At 41.3% G+C, this 22813-nt stretch overlaps 1 protein-coding gene across 3 annotated transcripts in view; it reads right to left on the reverse strand.

Annotated features, from left to right (window-relative positions):
• Positions 1–277: 277 nt before the first annotated feature.
• RASGRP3 (RAS guanyl releasing protein 3) overlaps positions 278–22813 on the reverse strand; it is a 103686-nt gene continuing 81150 nt past the window's right edge. For all 3 annotated transcript variants that reach the window (XM_060169272.1, XM_060169271.1, XM_060169270.1), the window contains 7 exons: positions 20905–21021; positions 14905–15020; positions 12182–12329; positions 7175–7211; positions 4312–4437; positions 3602–3966; positions 278–2042 (listed from right to left, as the gene is read on the reverse strand). In XM_060169272.1, coding sequence (XP_060025255.1) covers positions 2034–2042; positions 3602–3966; positions 4312–4437; positions 7175–7211; positions 12182–12329; positions 14905–15020; positions 20905–21021 — 918 coding nt within the window. In that variant the 3' untranslated portion in view covers positions 278–2033. The remainder of the gene's footprint in view (positions 2043–3601; positions 3967–4311; positions 4438–7174; positions 7212–12181; positions 12330–14904; positions 15021–20904; positions 21022–22813) is intronic.

Consider the following 22813-nt stretch of genomic DNA (forward strand, 5'->3'; position numbering starts at 1 on the left):
GCCTGTGTATACATATAAACACATATATACACACATATACAAAAATAGTTTACGTACATATATACACATAATATGTTAGTTTTATTATTTTTTTGGTTTGTTTTTACTCGAGGTTCATTTAGTATCGTTGTAACAGGAAGGCTGATCCTATAAAACTCTTCTCATATGTGAAAAATCAAAAATAACCCAAACTAAGTGGCAAGTGAAATAACTGCTTTGAGAAGAAAAAGAATAGTCTTAACATTCATTAACAAAAAAAACACACACACAAGAAGGGTTTCTTGTACTTAAATTGCCGTTTTCTCTTTTTAATTTTGTTAACATGTATTTCATTGCGTTTATGAATAGGAATAGAGAGTATATATACATGGAACCAACACTGGGGATGGCTATTTGCTTTCTGAGGTGCTCGCAAATGGTGAGTTCTTACATTTTTGAGCTTAATCACAACTCCCTCACCTAATAACTTCATTTAACTTGCAATATCTCTGCAAATTGATCTCTGAATCTGTTTGGCATGATTAAGTCAGTTCTAGCTAATTTGAAACTCTATTTTAAGGGGTCATCTTGCCTTAAATGCCCATGGGCTCTCAGCTCCCAAGGGCAGAGACGAAGAGTTGTTCCTCTTTGTGCATCTAACACAGGACCTGCCCAGAGCAGGTACTCAACAAGTGTTTGCTGAACAGAACTGTCTTCATTTACCTAATGGAAAATGAGAAGAAAGGCATTTTTTTATTGAAGCGACTGCCCCAAAAGAAACAAATTCAGTCTTATGTGGATTATATACACTTAAACTACCAAATGCAGACCAGTGCACCTCTGTGGGTCCAGTTTCTGACTGGGCACTTGGTAGCAGGTCATTCTCCTCAGCCATAGGCTCAAACCCATCTCTATTTTTGAACATCTTCAACCAAGTTCTTTCTTCTCTCATCATGTAAGAAACAGACCCGCGTTTAGTAATGTTGGGTCAAAGGAAGATATTCAAAATATTGATACTTTAAAAGTTTAAATGAAATGTTAATCAAAGGTGGTTTGTGATGATTTGCTTTCTATGACTCTTCTTAATCATGATGGCAATTTCTGAGGAAGAGCATGAGAGCTCTCTTTCACAACCAAAAAGTTTTCTTTTATAACAAACAAAATTCTCAAAACTATTTTGAGGTTTTAAAAATTGCTGGTTGAATTTTAAAAATTGCATTTCAGTAAGGGGTTTGAGGGATGGTTTGTTTTTCTCCTGAATTTTATTCCCAAAAACTTGAATTGATTTTTTAAATTGTTATTCATACTTCTTAATAGCAGTCTTATGAAAGCTGGCTAAACCTAGTGAGATGGGACATGTATTTAGTTAATTTCCCCCCATGGCAATGATAAATATTAGGATAGTTTTCATGACTGTGTCATAGCTACCTAGTGATACAGAATTGGCAAGACTTATATGATTATAGAAGTGTGACTTGTTACACATTATAATAGCAACTGTATGGTAAGAACAATGTAAACAGCTTCTCCTTGCAGCAGATCATCATTAGAAGAACCACTGCCTTCCAAGTCTGGAAGAGCTTCCTTGTCCCTCAAAAAAGTAAGTCCTGGTCCCGTCCAAAAAGCCCACAAAAAGACCCCTAAATCGACTCCTCGTTAAACACCCCCCTCAAAAGTTTATAAAAATACTGAAATAACATTCTCACAGAAAAAGCAAAGTCTGAGTTTAGAGAACGAATATCAAGTACATGCACAAAAGCTTTCATTTCACCCGTATATAAATGGCTCTAGAGAAAGATAGGAGAGAAAACTACCAACTACATAACACAGTCTTTGTGGCACCTCACTAGGAGCAGGGAAGGAGGAAATAAATAGTTCATAGGGTAAGTCCTCTGTCCCATAGTTCAATCAGGGAGATCCCACAGTGTCACAAGGCAGTAAATGTCCAGATATCTTTTCAGATAACTTCCTGAGTTTTGGAGTGTTCTTCAGAGCGTCTCATCTTGCTCCTTCCAAATGCCAACACAGTTGCCTTCAGTGTCCTCAGCCTGAAGTCAGCCTTCCTGCAATACGAATCAGAACCTGTTGTATGGCTGCATCTCATTTAAAAAAATAAGACTACTCCTAGAAAGCAGTTTATCAGTTAATTTCAAGGGAACATCTCAAATGATCAGTGCCTTGTATACTCAAGATTTATAGAGGGAAATAAAAGATCATGTAGTCCACGCAGCACATGATGTAAATGTTCTGAAATTAGATTGTAGTGGTGGTTGTGCATCTCAGTGAATATATTAAAAACCATTGAATTATACACTTTAAATGGGTAAATTTTATAGTACATAAATTATATCTCAATAAAACTGTTTAAAAGTTGGTGTTAGGGCTTCCCTGGTGGCGCAGTAGTTGAGAGTCCGCCTGCCGATGCAGGGGACACGGGTTCGTGACCCCGTCCGGGAAGATCCCACATGCCGCGGAGTGGCTGGGCCCATGAGCCGTGGCCGCTGAGCCTGCGCGTCCGGAGCCTGTGCTCCGCAATGGGAGAGGCCACAACAGTGAGAGGCCCGTGTACCACAAAAAAAAAAAAAAGTTGGTGTTAAAAGAAAGGAAACAATGGCTCAGAAGGAACTTACAATAAACTTCATACTACTGAAGACCATGTGCGGCATCCTTACTAATTGTCTTCGATGAGGAAGGAACTAGAGGAATTTTGGTTAAAGGTCATTGGCGATTTTCTCATCATAGGAAACTATGGAGATTGTGCGCTTAGATCTCCTGAGGACAGGTGGAATGTGGAGGACCAGTCATGAGAAAAAAGAGCACTGGCTTGATCCAGTAGGGTCTCTACCTAACCTAATATTCTGTTTATGAAAATGATTCAGTAGGGAGGCAATGGCTTCCCTCCATGACATTACTTTTAGGTTAGGAATGTGACACCAATTTCCCCAAATCCTTTTTCTTAATACACTATGGACTGTTGACTAATAAATTTATCTAAGTCCATCTTGAATCAATTTATATTTTCAGCTTGTTCTAACAAATTCCATATGTTTCCCAATTTGCTTTGGATGATTTGAACATACTTTTTGTGTGGAGGCAAAGCCTGACACATAGAACCCTGAGGTCCCCATGTCTCTGATATTCACCACCGTCTCCTCCATGATGCTGACAAAAGCCCTTTTTTTTTTTTTTAAGTAGGGGCAAGAGTTTCCAGCTCTCCTTCTCTATCTACATGTCTTTTGCTTTCACTGCCTCCTCTGAGTTTGGACCCTGATTCTAGCTCAGAAAACTAAGCTGATGGGTATAGCGTACTGTTATATTGGATACAAGCAACAGTCAAGGGTCCCTGGACATCATGTCAGTATACAGACACAGAAACCTTCACTGAGTTTTAGAACCCATTCGGTTCAGTTTTATACATCATAAAACTGATGTCCAAGGAGAAGAGACCATTTTTCCAGAGTCACATAACTAGCCAAAGACAAGACTAAAAGTGATATGTCTTGATTCCCAACCATTCTGCTTTCAAAACTACCAGGCTGCCTTGTGGACTCACTATAACACTCATCTCAGCTGCTTTCAGCCTCCCTCTTCTGATTTTATTTGTGGTTTGACCAGCACTGACCTCACCATCCTGTCTGGTCTCAACCATGTCAGCTTCATCCTGGTCTGGTTCGAACGCAGTGCCTCGGTCAACAACATCCACACCAGCCTGCACCCTGGGCTTCTCATTTTCCCACTTGGCAAAGCCTTTGTCCTTTGCTGCTTTGTCATGGAACTTGGACTTCATTTTGGGGAAGGTGTGGGACCCTGAGTCCCCCCAGCCAGCCTCTGACCACACAGGCTCGGTCTGGGTGGCCTGGCTGGTGGTGGCCCGCTGCAGCCGCACGGAGATCTTGCGAGAGGAGCCTGTGACCAGTGTGATGGCTCTGCTGTCCAGGTCTCGGTGTCCAGCTGCGACGCCAGGGAACTCGAAAACCTCATCCTGCACTGGAAGGGGAAAGATTACTGTGATTATTGTGATTAATCATACATCTGACTGCTTCACAGCAAACCGTCAAAGTGGGTGCAAACAACAGGAGTCCTACGGGTAAGGTCCTAGAGGAACAGACCAGAGGTGAAATGATATTGACCTCAGGTGAACTGCATGTTATTGAGACCCAAAAGCCAAAAGGAGCATGTAGGGTTCAAGGGTCTTTAGCCACTGCTGCTTACCCTCAAGACCTTATGTTTATAATGGCTCTGACTAGCTTTAGATCTAGAACCCAACCAAAGTGCAGGCATGGAAGGTGAGCAGAGAGAAATCGCAGTAGGAAAGAAAGTTGAGGACATTACCTGGAGGCAACGAAGGACTTCCAGGCAGTGACCCATGACCGCTGCCTAAGGAGGGCGCCCGGGCAAATCTCCGGCAGGCCAGAACCAGGAGGTCTTTGCACTGTTTATGACAGTTGGCTCCACAGTCTGAAACAACCAAAAGTATCACAGGTGATTAGTGTGAACCACACGTCAGGTGCTGATCAGGCTTCCAGGTTGGCGTTTGGGCTCTCACGCCTCCCCTCCCCCACCCTTGTTTCTGTGTTTAATCTCAGGTCCACAGGGTGTGTCTAGGTCTAGTAAAAGGGCCAGTGGGACTCTCTTCCCTTCCTGGGGTTCCTAAAGTTCTCTCTTGTATTTGTCCAGCTGCTTCTTCTACACAGTTCACTGAAGTGCTGGGGAGCAACAAGCAGGGGCAGCCTGAATGGGGAGTTGCCTTTGCCCAAAACTAAATGCAAATTACATGGAACTGGGGTTCTTCTCCAGACCAAGATGGATTCTCCACAAAGAGGCTCTCTGAGCCAGAATGAGGGTGAGAAACCTCAGCATCTAGTCTCTCCCAGGACCTACAGTTGCCTCTAAATATTTACAGCAAGGTGTCCCTCCGTTCAGTATTTGTCTGCATTTTCTATTCTTCTTCATTTCCCAAAACCTTTTCCAGAGCAAGCGATTATATCTTTTGCTTCCTTTCTTGGCATAGAAGCAGAAGACAAGGTGAGCATATGCTCAATAAACATGTCTCAGATTTGACTATGGCTTGGAAATGGCATGCAGCAGATTCTGTGGCCTTCCCATTAGATGCTTTAGCTAAGAAAGTAGATATTAATTGCTACTTGGGGTACAAAATTTTGGCCACTTTGGAAGATAGCAACACAATTACTTCATACGATGAGGGTCCTACATTTCTCTGAAATCACTGAACAGATATGATCATTTTATAGGGTATATTTCTCTCACCATCAAAGAGGAATTTTCTCATTATTTCCAATACCCGTTTTCCCCTAAATGGTCTTGTTTCAAATGATTTTTTTTTTTTTTTTTTTTTTTTTTTTTTGCTGTACGCGGGCCTCTCACTGTTGTGGCCTCTCCCGCTGTGGAGCACAGGCTCTGGACGCGCAGGCCCCGTGGCCATGGCTCACGGGCCCAGCCGCTCCGCGGCATGTGGGATCTTCCCGGTTCGGGGCACGAACCCGTGTCCCCTGCATCGGCAGGCGGACTCCCAACCACTGCGCCACCAGGGAAGCCCTCAAATGATTTTTTAATAACATCAGGGAAAGATCAAATTGCAATGACATGTCTGGTCTATTTTAATTAGACTTTTCACTCTATATGTCTTTAAGAGAAATACCATCTGAACAGAGATTCTAGGGTTTAATTGATTTTCATCTTCACAAAATTGTGTGTGTGTGTTTGTCTGTGTCTGTGTGTGTCTAGGGGATAAGGGGCAGAAACCAGTATCTCTGCTGCTTGAAAGTAAAAATTCAAGTTAGACTAAGTCAACTGATTCAGAGAACAAAAGGGAAGGGTTTTTTTGTTTGTTTTTTGAGCACTAAAAGGTGGCTCCCATAGAGGTTCAAGGAAGTTCCCTGTCCATGTAAAATGAGGGCCAAATACTGAAAGACAGCTTGAGAAAAAAGGCATCACAAGGGAACATTATTAATCTGAAGGCATTCTGTGATTAAGATATTTCATTTTGTGGCTTTATTATATTTTTCAAGAGCATTATCAGATTCTTAAAAGAACTAGTATAAACAGTCTGCATAAAATGTCCAGCAGTTTTCTGAACACCAATAATGTGTAATAATCATATATCTACAAGTAGCCAAACATTCCTATTGCATTTATCAAATATATATTTATTCAATTGCTATAAATTTCAATTAAATGGGGGAAGTATATGAACAAATTCATTGAAAGGGGCAAATGTATCTCCTCTTTTCTCATCATCATCTGTGATTTAGTAGAGAAAGGAATAGCTATGTGAGAGTAGAAAGAAACGCATATGTATTACAGAAATGAGCATGGGTTTTTTTTTCCCTTGAAGGACAAAGTTCTTATATACAGTATTTCCATTAGGCTTGCCCTCCTCAGAATTCCCACCTTAAATGTGTGCTGATGATGGGCAAGACATCTTAGAGATAGGGGTTAGATGTGTGTGGGATAATAAGTGTGGTTTCCTTGCTCTTTGTAACAAGCGGTAAAATTCCAGCCTGGGATCTCCAAAACTTCAGGGAGTCCTTTACTGGACCGTTAACTCTTCAGTTGCCAGTAGCCCCAAAGCCCCAATTTCTCTGTGATGCCAAGAGCTTTAAAGTTTCCCTCAGAGGGCTTCCCTGGTGGCGCAGTGGTTGAGAGTCCGCCTGCCGATGCTGGGGACACAGGTTCGTGCCCCGGTCCGGGAGGATCCCACATGCTGTGGAGCGGCTGGGCCCATGAGCTGTGGCCACTGGGCCTGCGCGTCCAGGGCCTGTGCTCCACGGTGGGAGGGGCCACAGCAGTGAGAGACCCGCATACGGCAAAAAAAAAAAAAAAGTTTTACGGCAAAAAAAAAAAAAAAGTTTCCCTCAGACAAATATGATTCCTGCCCCAAAAGTCACATTTAGAAATTTTAACAATGGGAGATTGGGATCGACATATATACACTACTATGTATAAAATAGATAACTAATGAGAACCTACTGTATAGCACAGGGAACTCTACTCAATGCTCTGTGGTGACCTAAATGGGAAGGGAATCTAAAAAAGAGGGGATATATGTATATGTATAACTGATTCACATTTCTGTACAGCAGAAACTAACACAACATTGTAAAGCAACTATACTCCAATACAAATTAATTTAAAAAATAAAATAAAATAAAAATTTTAACAAAGTAACATTTACCTTTGCATTTGTATCCTTGCTTGATTATGCCCCAGAGCTGTAACAAAAGACAAAGTAATGTCAGGGAATCTGGAGAGAAATCTGGAAAGAAAACAAGGCCACAGAGAAGGAAGTCCTGGGAAACGTGATGCCTGGTGGAGCACAAACAGGATGTAGCTGCTCCTGACACCCTTCCTGTCAGATAGAAGGACCCTCTCCCAGCCCACCGCAGCTGGGGCAATAACAGGAGTTTTGCTTCCCTTTTCTTTCTGGGAGCCAAACGGGAGCTGGGATGGGAAACTGATGTTGGTGCATTTATTGGACTTTGGCATAATGCGCTCTCAGCAAAACTCACAGGGAGACTCTGTCACTCTGCCTTTGATAGCCCCTGGCTCCCTCTGCTTTTTTTTAAAATCACACTAGCTGCTCTTGGCGCCCCCTACGGTAAATTAAGCGACCCAAGCAATGCATCCCACTAAAGCATTTGGATTTTGCTTGATTCTCTTCTGAGAAGCATTTCTACCTTGAAAGAATACAGAAGAGGAAAAGATTTTGCATTTGTTTGTATATTTATTCTCTGCATTTGCTGCGTGTTTGGCCTGTGCTGGGGCTGTGGGAGATGCAGAAAAGGCTCAGATTCTGCCAAGCAAGTAAGGAGTAGGATGTAGGAAGTGACGAGAGTCTCAGGAGAGATGTGAGGGCCTACAGTTTAACAAGGGAGTGTTTGCCCAGGCGGTTCAGGGGCATCATCCTGGTGGTGGTGTCTTCACAAACCTCTGCCACACTGTAATCTCTGTGAAGAAGGGAACTTCCCACATTCTTTCCCAGGCCTCCTGCAGCACTTGCATATGGGAACCAGGGGCATCAGGAACATACAGTGCTGATGAATTAAACGGGCTTAGCTCAAGTTGGAGAAGCTCCATTTCTACACTTTGAGTGGTTAGGCTAAGTGGCTGATATCTACCTAATAAAATAATTTTGAAAGAAAGAGGGCTGGTGGGCTACTGGCATTGATGGGAGTGTTGTTCACAATGTGTGATAGCAGAACAATGCCCTGAGTGTGGGCATCATGGCCCTAGGAGAGTAGCTACTGATGTGAAGGGATTCAAGGCTTTGGGAAAGTTGCTCCTTACTCTCTTTCTGACAAGGAAATTCCATCAGTGGAGAGTGATTCCTTTGAGCCTTAAAAGTTATTTGGTCCTCCAGAAAACATTATTAAAATGCAAATGTCTCTTGGGACAGGGCAACACTTTGCCTTGGAGACAGGAAGGATTATTAAGACAACTAACTGGAAGCGAGGCCTCAGGTGCCTAGGATGACTGGAAAAGGGATGGGGAGGTGTCAGTACGGAAAAGGAAAGTGGGTGGGTAGGCCAATCACATCTGTCAGAGCTATAAGGATCTTAACGATAATCCAGTTTGCTTCCCTTTTATAAAAGGTGAGTGTGATGATGCAGGAAGTTAAATAATTTGCAAGGTCCCACATTTGGGAAACTTTGTAGCGATGAGAAATCGTTTCCTCACAGAGCCCTTGGTAATAGTAATAACAAAAATAACAATGATAGCTAACATTTAATGAACTCTTGCTATGTGAAAGGCACAGTTTTAAGCTATGTGTAGCAAGTCATTTTTTTAATTAATTAATTAATTTATTTATTTATATATTTTTGGCTGTGTTTGGTCCTCATTGCTGCGCGCAGTCTTTCTCTAGTTGTGGCGGCGGGGACTACTCTTCGTTGCGGTGCACGGGCTTCTCATTGTGGTGGCTTCCCTTGTTGCAGAGCATGGGCTCTAGAGTGCAGGCTTCAGTAATTGTGGCACATGGGCTCAGTAGTTGTGGCTCGCGTGCTCCAGAGTGCAGGGTCAGTAGTTGTGGCGCATGGGCTTAGTTGCTCCATGGCATGTGGAATCTTCCCGGACCAGGGATCGAACCCATGTCCCCTGCATTGGCAGGCGGATTCTTAACCACTGCACCACCAGGGAAGTCCCATGTAGCAATTCATTTAATGCTCACAATATCCTTATGAGATAGGTAATAATAATTTTCTCATTTTTACAGATGAGGAGACTAAGCTACAGAGAGGTGAAGTCATTTGGCAAGATCTCATAGCTAGTAAGTAGGAAAAGAAGAATGTGAAGAGTATGTCACTTCAGGGAAAGAGAGGAAACCATTGCTCCTGGGAGTTTTGTGTGTGATCAGAACAAAAGCCGCTGATCTAGGACAAGACAGGATAAGGTTTAAGAAGCATCCAAATCTCTGGCTATGGCACGTTATTAGCACAGCTGCAGAAACTGCTGAAGAAGATAAAGTCAAGCATGAGTCCCATGAGGCGGGCAAGTCAGGGCGTTGCTTGCTAATGCTTACTTAAGAAGCAGGGGGTCTTCCCTGGTGGCGCAGTGGTTGAGAGTCCGCCTGCCGATGCAGGGGACACGGGTTCGTGCCCTGGTCCGGGAAGATCCCACATGACGCGGAGCGGCTGGGCCCGTGAGCCATGGCCGCTGAGCCTGCGCGTCCAGAGCCTGTGCTCCACAGCGGGAGAGGCCACAACAGCGAGAGGCCCGCGTACCGCAAAAAAAAAAAAAAAAAAAAAAGCGGGAGACAACACGAGGCACGAAGAGGCTCTGGGTCAGCGTGCCAGCCAAGGACAGGAGAGGGTACTTCCCACAGTCTCTGATTTAGAGACCTGAGGCTACTGTAAGACTTGGAGTGACTGTGGTGGGAGGAGCACTCGACTGGGAGTAAGAAGAACTAAACATGAGTCATGGTTCTGCTGCTAGTGATCCATGTGACCTTAGGGAAGTCACTTAACTTCTCCAGAGCTCAAAATAAGGGAATTAGCAAAACTCTTTCAGCTCTGGAATTCTAATTCTAAAATCAATGTATTTCAAGCAGTGTCTATTTGTCTTCCTTACCCTTAAAATGGAATTTATTTCAAAAGCAGGTGGTCCAAGCACTAAAAAATAGTTCCTTCTATTCCCCCACAGTTCCTTTCAATGACCCAGCTAGAGCATGGTATTTATAAATCCCTTTGAAAACCAAAGAGCTTTTTAAAAAAGGTGTGTGAGTAAAGATCAATTCAAATTGTAGCAAGGAAATTAAGTATATTTTGAAAAATAAAAAGGGATATTAAAACTCTGAATGAGTTAATTTCGATAAAACTCCAAAAGCATAAAGGAACACTAAAAAAAGAGAAAGATTCACTCTGAGCTCTGTGGTATGCAACATGTCTGATATCATTTAATACCACAACAACATGGCAGGTAAGTCTTAACCCCCTCTTACAGATAGGAAAACAGCAACTCAAAGATGATCAATAATTTGGTCAAGGACATAGATTAATAAGGGGCAGAATTGAGATTCAAAGTCAGAGTTCTGGACTCCAAGTCCAGAGCTTTCGACCTGATCACAGCTGCATCAAAAACCTAGCGCCAGCAAATCCGCTCTGATGAGTTGGGGAGGGAAGTGTGTGGAAGCTCCCAAGAAAGCCTACCTTGCTGCTTCTATAGAACCAGAGCCTCCATGGAAGGGAGAGACATCCAGAAGGACTGGAGAGCAGAGACAAGACCTTGAGATCTGATAAGAACCTACCAATTCTCACACCACACCATGGGTCAGATGTCTCAGCCTGACTTTTGGCTGTGCCAGGCCAGGGCCAAACAGATTCCCTGGGCCTCACTCTGCACGAGAGAGTTACACATGGCTCCGTACCACTTGAGCATTTTTCAGGTCTAGATACAGGCAAACATTCCCATCAGAAGAGAGATACATGAAGAAGGAAAAGTATTTGTTTGATGATAAAATGGTCAGGTGATGCAATCCCAGTGGTGTAGCTGGTAGGAGAACCTCTCCTTCCCTGGGGTGGGCTAAGAGAGCTGGCTAGGCTGCCTTGCCCCTTGATCACAGCAGCTTCTATGATCACGGGGGGCCATCTTTGAGGTAACCACTGTCTCTAATTTACCTGTTCTCAGCGGGGTGTGTGCTTGAATTCAAACGCCTGCCCTTTGGCTCCCCAAAGCCAGTTATTCAAGACTGAAAGCGAAAAATGTAATTTAATGGGAGCGTATATGATATCAGCTACGAATTCCATACGGGTCCACAGGGGGACATGACTGCTGAATGAAGCTAACAAAACTGAGCTGGCATCTGGACAAATGCCACTCACCTGGCAGCTGGGCTACCCTTGTGTAGAGTACTACACTTTCCATCTTACATTACTTGGATATCAACTAGAAGATGTTCAGAGCTCGAGGGTCTTTGTTTAACACCAGGGCCAAACATGACCTTAGTTGCTAAAGGATCATCAGATGTGGGAAAGTGAGGTGTACAACCTTCATTTGTTGCAGTGGTGTAGGTAGAGCCAGAACACTAGAGTTTGAGTCCCGGCTCTAGTCATTACTGGCTGTGAAAACCTGGGAAACTTGAGTTATCCTCTCTGGACCTCTCTACATTCATATGCAAATGGGGAGAGTAAAAGGCCCACCTTATGGGCTAGTTATGAGGATTAATTACACTAATGCCTCAGGAAATATTTTATTACTGTCAAATGCCAAGTAAATGTTATTTATTATTATAACCATCTTCTCTTCGAAAAGATTTTTTTTTCCTTTCTGAGTTATGAATTATGGAGCCATATCATGATAGATTTCTAGTGACTGACACCATATGAAACAAGAACTGAGAGGAACCGGCTATAATAAATATACCACTTAATTGCACTCAGTGATGGATGCCTTGGCTCATTGGGCAGAACGTTTCCCTGGCAGGTATTAACAGACAAACTGCTCTCCTGAGTTAATACGCCTCACCAACCTTCCCTGTCTTCTCCAGCCCTGCATTCCTAGAAAGAACATAGCTAAATGTGCAGATCTTGCTTTTGTTTTTAATTGAATGTTTAATTTCAGGGAGCCATCATGTTTTACTTTGGATCTAAGGCAGACAATCGACTCTGTTCATGTACCATTTTCCCACATTCTCAGAATACTGCACAAATCACTACATAGAAGAGAAAGCAATGGAAAACAGACTTACAAATCCTGCACAGTGTTCACAGAAGGTTGGCTTGAGATAGGTCATCTCCTGAAAATTATGGACAAATCCCGGTCCCATTTTACAGTGTAGTTGGGACTTAGCTCTCAGGAAGTAAGCCATCATTTCATCCTTACTAATTAGACCATCCCTGTGAAGAGAATCAAAGAAGAGAGGGATCTTTGAATGCCATGTTGCTAAGTAGTTGCCACACTTAAATCACTCACCTCCCAAACCTTTCTGGACAAAAGCGGGGGGTGGGGGGTGGGGAATGTTCACTTTCCTGTCACATCTGAAAAGAGAGAAACTCAAAGGACAGCTTTCAGTGTCAAAGGCTTTCTTAGCAAGCAGAAGATATGTGTGTGTGTGCATGTGTGTGTGTGTGTGTGTGGCTTGTGCACTGCAGCACAGAAAGTCTTCTTCATTACCAAGTAGTAGCTTCCAGAAAGACATCTCCTTTCTAGCCTTTGCCTCACAATAGAGTTTGCAAGAATCAGGTTGCTGGAGAAAGGCAGAAAACTGTGAAAACTGGACCTACCATTCTCATATTCATTCTGCCTGATGTCATCCAGGCCACTACCATTGGTAATCTTTTCATTCATGTCTTACTGGCTCACAGACCATTCACTAGAGTGATTCTCCCAGATCTTCTCCACATAGAAACTCTGGTTGCATCTACCACCACACACCCTGACTTCTTGTTTACCAAAAAAGATCAAATCCATTGGCGTAAGGGAGCTGCATATTGCCTTCTCTCCATACCCTTCCATGCCAGTTCAGAATTCCTTTATATCTCGTCGGTCCTCTCTTGGGGTCATTCTCCCCTCCCCCACTCTCCAGCCTCTCCAGGACCATGTTTCTCCTGCTGCATCTTGTCACTCACTCTTTCCTCTGTTTACAAATACACTCAGGACTTCCCCTCCTTACAAATGTCTTTCTTCAATCATGCCTCCATTTCCAACATTTGTCTTTTCCCTTTTTCTTCTCTTACTTCTGCAGTTTTCAAGAAGAGTACTCATTAGACATTTTTTCCATTTCTTTCAATTACTCTTTCCTCCATATAATCAGGTTTCTAACCCACCATTCTACTGAAACTGTCACAGTGACATCCTCAGCAGCCTTTTCTCATTCCTTGAACTTGACCTCCTGGCAGCATGTGACATGGGACAGGTTTCCTCCTTTTTGACACTCCCTCCTCCACAGTCCCCTATGATTCCATGTAGCCCTGGTTTCCCTCCTGCCTCTTATGTGCCTCCTTTGCCAGCTCTTCTGCAGGATCCATGTCTTCCTTTCAGTTGCTGCACGTGGGGAGAGGAGTCCCTGAAGCTGCATTCCTCAGGTCCCCGTGCTCATGTTCCTCTAAACTTTCCCATCAGACTGTGCTCACACTCCTGGAACTCCAGCTAACATGACTGGGCTGAAGACCTAACAATCTACACCTCTTGCCCTAACCGTTCTACTGAATCTTGGCGCCATATCTTTGACAACTTGTTAGAATCTTCTCCTGGATGGTCCATTCTTCTCTCAAAATCAACATATCTAAGCCTGTCTGACAAAAGAAATCATGTAAGCTATGAATACTTTAAACCTTCATTTTTAGGGGAAAAAAGTTTTTTTAGGAAAAAAAATATATCTGCTGGGACACTCTCTGTTCCAAACAAGAACTGGCAGAGAAACAAAATGAAGACTGGGAAGTGATTTTAAGTTCATGTTCTACGAACATGTCACTGACAGAAACAAACTGAGGGAAGAAGTGGGTAGTTAGTGGGAAGTAAGTTTTATAAAATAAAACTTAAGTTTTATTTTATAAAGGAAGTGTATGTTTCTAATAACTTAATTTTATTTTAAAAGTATTCTCTGTTATACAATGAAGATGGATTAAGGTTTTAAGACGTTTATGATAAAGTACCAAGGCTTTAATTTTCGTTTAATTCTCACACCAACAAAAATATTAGAGAATTTTAATGTGATATAACTTGGACATTTAACCAATATAAAATCCAGCATTTCATTACAGATGATTTTTAAACTAGGAACTGATCTCACATAACTAAAAATGAAGTGATAAAATTATTAATGCCAGGGTTTCTTGGCAAATGTTTTTTTTAATCATTATATTTTTTTAATGATCCAGGTTTTAGCCTCTGAAGTTATTTAATCTCCCATGAATCATTTGAAGCTAAAGAGAAATATATTTTTTCCTTTGTTTCTCAAGACAACCTCTGAACTAGCAAATGAAAAAACAAAGCATAAACACTTCTTGGCTATCTGCAGCCATCACCGGCTCTCCTGAAGATCGTAAGTAATGTAGAAAAAGATCTTACTTACTTGATGACTTTTAAGATTGCCCCTGGGTGCACTGATGCTGAGGACTCCACCATGCTAGATCTAACTATATTTAGTCTCTATTCTTTTTTGATGGAGGTTTTGGGGTTGATGAACTAGCTAAGTTGCAGCAGTAATAATCGGAAATGGAGAGCTGGGCTAATTTGTAAGTGAGCACTTGTACTTAACACCGATGATGTGGTCTGCCCTGTGATTCCATCCAGCCAGTCATGTTTGTGGACACCAAGAAAAAAATCAGTGAAAAGACACCTTAGACACCTTTCATCAATACACTAGGATCAACTCTGTCAAGACATAAATTAAAGGTTTCCCTGCTCTCCTTTCGTAGTAATTTTCTGCTTCGGGACAGTTGCATTACAATAAAACAAAATTAAACTTACTGATCTTTGTCCAGCACACAAAAGGAATCCAAGAAGGGAAAATTGGCAGCTATACTTTCAAAGTCCTCTTGGGAGATGTACCCGTCCTGGTCATGGTCATAATTTCTAAACACAGACTGCAAAGGAAAGGCAAATATTTATTGAATGACTATTTACGAATCAGCCTCTGAATTGTTACTGGGAAAGCAATGATAACTAGCATATTATTCTTTCTATCAAGGAGCTTGGAATCTAGTGGGAGATAACAAAATTGAGATGCCTTTATGGTATAATGAGATAAGTGCAATGCTGAGGATAAAGACAGAGTGCTGGGGGAGGGGAGAAGGGAGATTTTAAAATGTTTCCTGGAGAAAGCAAGGTCTCAACTGAGACCTCAGGGTTGAGTAGGAGTAAGGCTTGGTGAATTCACAAATGCCAGTACCATGACAATAGAAAATGAAACTTTAAAATGTTAAATTATCTCAAAAATCAAAGTATACATTTAACGTAATTGCAGTCAAAATCCCGGTGGGAATTTGTTTGAAATGAACAAATTGATTCTAAAGTTCCTATAGAAGTGAACATGTTGAGAATAACCTAAAATTGTTTGTTTAAGATGAGGAGTAATGATCTCAGGCAAGGGAAACAAAGGCAAAATCAAACAACTGGGACTATATCAAACTAAAAAGCTTTTGCACAGGGAAGGAAACTATCAACAAAATGAAAAGGCCACCTACTGAATAGCAGAAGATACTTGTAAATGATATCTCTGATAAGGGGATAATATTCAAAATATACAAAGAACTCATACAACTCAATATCAAAAAACAAACAACCCAATTAAAAAATAGGTAGAGGACCTGAATAAACATTTTTCCAAAGAAGACTTACAGATGGCCAACAGACACATGAAAAGATGTTCAACATCACTTATCACTCATCTCAGGGAAATGCAAATCAAAACCACACACAGATACCACCTCACACCTGTCAGAATGGCTATGATCAAAAAGACAACAAATAACAAGTGTTGGTGAGGGTGAGGAGAAAAGGGAACCCTCATGTACTGTTGTTGGGATTACAAATTGGTGCTGCTACTATGGAAAACAGTATAGAAGTTCCTCAAAAAATTAAAAACAGAGCTATCATACAATCCAGTAATTCCACTTCTGGGTATTTTTTCCAAAGAAATCAAAAACACTAATTTGAAAGATATATACATCCCTGTGTTCATTCCAGCGTTATTTACAATAGCCAAGATATGGAAGCAACCTAAGTGTTCATCAGTAGATGAATAGATAAAGATGTGGTATATAAATAAAATGGAATATGACTCAGCCATAAAAAAGGATGAAATCTTGCCATTTTTTTGACAACATAGATAGACCTTAGGGTATTACTCTAAGTGAAATAAGTCAGGCGGAGAAAGACAAATATCATAGGATTTCACTTGTATGTGGGATTTTAAAAAAAAATGAACAAACAAAAAAAAAAAAACAGAAACAGATTCATAGATACAGAGAACAAACACGTGGTTGCCAGAGGTGAGAGGAGTGGGAGGATGAATGAATAGGTGAGGGAAATTAAGAAGTGCAAACTTCCAGTTATAAAATAAACGAGTCACGGGATGGAAAGTACAGCATGGGTAATATAGTCAGTAATATTTTAATATCATTGTATGGTGACAGATGGTAACTAGACTTATTGTGGTGATCATTTTGTTATGTGTAGAAATATTGAATCGCTATGTTGTGCACCTAGAACACCTAGAAGGTCAGTTATATTTCAACTAAAACAATGACGGGTAATGAGGGGAAATGTGCCCTATCAGAAATCAAAGATACATTAGTCAAAACAACATGGTATTGCAACTTACTGCAGAGAGTACAGTCCAGAAACAGATCCATATGTATGTAAGAATTCAGAATATCCAAAAGTATCTATTCAAATCCACAGGGAAATTATGGGTTATCTAATAATTGCTGTTGAGTTAAATGGCTGATAATCTTATAAAATAAATTGCCCCCAAACTAAATTCCAGATGCCTTAAATATTTTAATGTAAAAATTAAGTTATAAAAAAACCAAAGGTAAATAGATAAAAATATTTTTCATGTTTTATTATCTTTGAGTAGGAAAGACCTTTCTTAGGACGACATCCAAGTCAGAGGTCATAAACAAAAGTATTTCATTACAATAAAATGCAAAATATCTGAATCAAAAAAGCTCAATTAACAAATTTAAATATAAATGACAGAGAAAATCATTTGCAACACTTACGAGAGGACACAAAAGGAAAACAGAGGATCACCAAAGTAAAAATACAAATGGACAATACATTCATGGAAAGACATTCAATTCTGCTAGTAATTATGGAAATACTAATGAAACTTTTTTTTTATCTCTCAAATTGGAAAACATTAAAACAATTGATAATTTCCTAGGGTTATGAGAAAATAGGCACTCTTTTATCAAGTTGGTAAAGCAAATAGCCACAATCTTTCTGGAGGACAATCAGTGCTTACTCTGACACAGCAATTCCACTTCTAGGAATTGTTCTAAGGAAATAACTGAACAAGCTTTCTCAAAGATATACATGTATATATGTGTGTGTGTATGGGGGGGGAGAATAAAATCATACAAGATGATCTACAATTTACCAGTGATTAACCCTAGACAGAAGAGACATCAAGTCCTGAAAGTAAAACTTTCTATTTCTGAAATGTTTTAATATTCAGCTTTTTAATTTTTTTATTTTTTTGCTGCACCACGTGGCTTGCGGGATCTTAATTCCCCAACCAGGGATTTAACCTGGGGCCATGTCAGTGAAAGTGCTGAGTTCTAACCAGTGGACTGCCCTGGCTTTCTTTATAATCAGAGAAAAATAAGGAAGATTTTTTTGGGCTTCCCTGGTGGCGCAGTGGTTGAGAGTCTGCCTGCCGATGCAGGGGACATGGGTTCGTGCCCTGGTCTGAGAGGATCCCACATGCCGCGGAGCGGCTGGGCCCGTGAGCCATGGCCGCTGAGCCTGCGCGTTCAGAGCCTGTGCTCCGCAACGGGAGAGGCCACAACAGTGAGAGGGCCGTGTACAGCAAAAAAAAAAGAAAAAAGATTTTTCCATTGCCCTCTGCTAAATTGGATTTTCAAAAAGTTTGTAAGTTCTCCCTGCAAACACATGTATGCAAACATTTGACTTAGAGTCCAGTTATAATGAAGCAATCTTTCTCCTGTGATTTCTTTTTTTTTAAAACATCTTTATTGGAGTATAATTGCTTTACAACGGTGTGTTAGTTTCTACTTTATAACAAAGTGAATCAGCTATATATACACATATATCCCCAAATCTCCTCCCTCTTGCATCTCCCTCCCACCCTCCCAGGTGGACACAAAGCACCGAGCTGATCTCCCTGTGCTATGCGGCTGCTTCCCACTAGCTATCTATTTTACACTTGGTAGAATATATAAGTCCATGCCACTCTCTCACTTCGTCCCAGATTACCCTTCCCCCTCCCCGTGTCCTCAAGTCCATCCTCTATGTCTGCGTCTTTATTCCTGTCCTGCCCCTAGGTTCTTCAGAACCGTATTTTTTTTTTTTTAGATTCCATATATATGTGTTAGCATATGGTATTTGTCTTTATCTTTCTGACTTCACTCCATATGACAGACTCTAGGTCCATCCACCTCCCTACAAATAACTCAATTTCGTTTCTTTTTATGGCTGAGTAATATTCCATTGTATATATGTGCCACATCTTCTTTATCCATTCATCTGTTGATGGACACTTAGGTTGCTTCCATGTCCTGGCTTTTGTAAATAGAGCTGCAATGAACATTGTGGTACATGACTCTTTTTGAATTATGGTTTTCTCAGGATATACGCCCGATAGTGGGATTGCTGGGTCGTATGGTAGTTCTATTTGTAGTTTTTTAAGGAACCTCCATACTGTTCTCCATAGTGGCTGTATCAATTTACACTCCCACCAACAGCGCAAGAGGGTTCCCTTTTCTCCACACCCTCTCCAGCATTTATCGTTTGTAGATATTTTGATGATGGCCATTCTGACTGGTGTGAGGTGATACCTCATTGTAGTTTTGATTTGCATTTCTCTAATGATTAGTGATGTTGAACATTCTTTCATGTGTTTGTTGGCAATTCCCCTGTGGATTCTGTTATATATTATCTGTATTGCCTTAGGGCACAACTGCTTCAGGAGTATTTTGGGAAGTAGGCAAAGTATAAATGAACAAATTACTTAATTAAAAATATGATTGTTTAGCACCCATTACAAGTTTATCCATAAATAACTGAATTTTTTTGCAAGTCTCACTATCAATGCTTATCCATAATCAAAATTGCTTAAAAATGAACTATTATGGAGTGCTTACGATTTATAGTTTAATACCCGTATTTATACTGAGAGTACAAGATTTTTTTGGAATAAAATTCATTATGGAAATTCAAATGAAACCCAGTCATTTATTCAATTAAATCAATAGTACTCAATCTAACCAAACTGGGCCAACCTTCCCCCATGAAACTGGAATTGGAGAAAAGAGGTAAGGTACAAAGGGGTGGGGGAGAAAGAGGCTCCTCGTGTGGAGCAAGGAAAGTCTGTCTGCAGAGAATGGAGTGAGCATTCAGAGAAAAGCAGAGGAGAGAGTAGGAGAAAAAATACTTCATTCATTTCCTGATTCTAGACCTTCCTGAGCTGCAACTCCATGCACCCAGATCCTTTGCCCACCTTCCCTGGCTCCACGTTGGGTCTGTCACTACCACATCATCACATGGTCTCCACTGGACCTTATGGCTGTCTCATCCCCTTCCCTCACCCTTTCTAATCTCCCCTTCCTGACTCCCATGCCCCATGCAACTTTTCTTTCAGCACTTCATAGTTCCATGGATAATCCAAGATATAGAACATTCTTTTTCTGTAAACGTCCTTTCCCAGCAAAGAGCACATAATATCCCAAAGACTTGTTCCTATTGCATCTGAGGATGTACTAGTCCATGAAGGGAGATGTTTAATCAACAATCACAATTTCTAGTGTCTGAGATATTTCCATCTTTCCCACATTGGTGCATCTACTCTTTTTTTGTTGTTTTTAATATGGAAAATTCTGACACAATCTTGCCCTTCATTAAGTGATGTTTCTGACCTAAATGCTGTTGCGCTGCGGTGTCACAGACCCCCAAATATATACAGCTGGAGAAACTACTCAACTTACAGTCTTTTTTCCTACCCTCAGGTAACCAATTTATCCAGCATTTTATGGTGACCCATGTGGGTTTTTTTTATTATAAATAATAAACTTATTTATTTATTTACTTATTCTTGGCTCCATTGGTTCTTTGTTGCTGCCTGAGGGCTTTTTCTAGTTGCGGTGAGCAGGGGCTACTCTTTGTTGCGGTGCACGGGCTTCTCAGTGGGTGGCTTCTCTTATTGTGGAGCATGGACTCTAGGTGTGTGGGCCTCAGTAGTTATGGCATGTGGGCTTCAGTAGTTGTGGCACGCAGGCTCAGTAGTTGTGGCTTGTGGGCTCTAGAGCGTAGGCTCAGTAGTTGTGGCGCACGGGCTTAGTTGCTCAGCGACATGTGGGACCTTCCTGGACCAGGGCTCAAACCCATATCCCCTGAATTGACAGGCAGATTCTTAACCACTGCACCACCAGGGAAGCCCCCATGTGGGTTTTAATGAGTAGATTCTAATCCTCAAATAGTCCCTTGGGTTGCAGGAACAATGACAGAAGTGTCAAATGCCTGGGGAAGTGAGGGGTTCTAAGTAGCTGAGAGTATTTGGGCAAGTGAGAACTGACAGACAGGAAGGGGAAAGGGGGACTTCCTGGGAGGTTCTTCCCCAGAAGCCAGTGCCAGGTAGAGCTAAGTGTCTACTGAATTGCTCTTACTTGCTAGAGGGCTGTTTTCATGGACTCCATCTGATTCCTGGGCAACCAGAGAATATTCTGGAAAGAGAAAGGGGCCTCCTTTTAACTGCTCACATTTAACTGTCCCTCAACCACTTACCTCAACTAATTTCCTTATGTGTTTGTTGATGACTGTAGGATCTGGCTTTGGCATCACGCCTGAGGCCCACTCCAGGGGCACCACGGGCTTGGTGGGCGTCGTAGGGGAGGTAGGCTGCTGACAGAAAACACACACATTTTTCAACTTTATCTGGGGCCTCGAGCAATTTGGACCAGGGACACTGAGAAAGCCATATAAGTTTTGCATATTAATATCAGTAAAAACTTCTGTTTATGTAGTACTTAAATATTTTGAAAACATCAGTGAAAATTTTGTTAATGCAATTTGTCTGTAGAATCTAATCTGTAACTAAATACATATTTTGTTTAACAGCAGCCTAGATTGTATTATTTTAGGTGGAAAAAAATATTGCTCTCCCAGCTCACCCAAAAATCCTATCCAAGTTCCCCAGATACTACTAAAACACCCTTAAACATCTCTGTAACAATCCATACAATTTTTTGCTTGTATAATACAAAGCACATAAAACACCAGTTATCTAATTCTTTAATAGTTAGTGCTAGTGATAAATTAGGTGTGTGCAGTAAGTGGCCAGCAGTGCACAGCCAAGTTTATGTCATCTTACCAGCATCTCTCAATATGCTTAATCAGTTCTTGACGGTTTGGCTAATCATTAGCTCTCTCGAGCCCCGCTTTGGTGAACTTGTTTCCTCCACAGGTTCGTCCACATTCGTGCAAGACATTTTCACTTAATAATGTGGAGAAGATGGTAGTAATAATATATAACTCGTTTACACAACACAAGTGTGAAACACAATCCTATTGGGAGCCAAGAGTGCTGTGCACTTCGTATCCTCTCCCTAGGGATCTCATATGATGAAATATTTTTGCTGGTGCATGCATACAAACCTGTATTAGCAGGTTGTTTTTAAATTTGATACCGAGTTGGGGATAACCATTTTTGCAAGAGGAGTTGAGGCGTAACTGTAAAGATTTAAGCCTCTACCAATGTTGTGAGGTGGGTGCTGCTGTGAGCTACAAACAGGACAAAAAATTATCTGCCATCTGAATATGGTCACTCTCACACACAGTTTCTCTCTCTCTCTCTCACACACACACATGCACACACACAAGCCTTTCATCTTGTCGATATAATAAAGGATTAAACCCTTGGTTCCCAAACTATACAGCAAGGCACACCTCTCCTCTGGAGCACTGCGACGAACTCAGAGGGTTACCGAAAGATATTTCAAACTTCTGAGGGAAATACAGCAATACTCAATATTTGTCAATAGCACACGAACTACCAGCTTGAAATAGTTCACAATTCACCCATCAGCTCATGCCATCTTTCTATCAATGATATCATGCCCCTGAGAAGCAAAAAATCAATGTGGAACAAGCAATAAAGGTGACAGTATCCAATCTGATTCCAAGATTTAAGAAATTGTACCATGCCCAACAGGCACACATATCCATTAGTAATTGTGGTTATTTAAGAATGAAATTAAAATGTTATTGTTTTCAATCTGTGTGTATTATTTTTTCAGGCAGGTAATAAGCCATTAGAACATCAATGTTTATACATATTTAGTTGCTTGGACCTAACTATTCTATAAGTGAAACTGTTAGGTATTTCTTCTGACCTAGAGGGAGCATGAAAAAACTGAGACATGAATTAAAACACAAACAATTATGAGGCACTAAGGGTGCCATGAACAGAATAAGGTTGAGAAGCTCTGGGACTAACTAGGTGAGGTTGGCCAGTGCTAACTGTAAGCACATTAAAGCTACAGGCTCTCAGGAATATAATCCTGATGGGAAATTGTTCTTAGTTACCAGTATGCGTCGAACACCAAATACAAAATAAGGTGACATTCCACTTAGAGAAGAGACAGAAAGGGATTGGGAAATGTGTTTTCATAGATTCATGGGATTTTAGCACTTG

Source organism: Lagenorhynchus albirostris, chromosome 13 (assembly GCF_949774975.1).
Source record: "Lagenorhynchus albirostris chromosome 13, mLagAlb1.1, whole genome shotgun sequence".
NCBI classification, from domain to species: Eukaryota; Metazoa; Chordata; class Mammalia; order Artiodactyla; family Delphinidae; genus Lagenorhynchus; species Lagenorhynchus albirostris.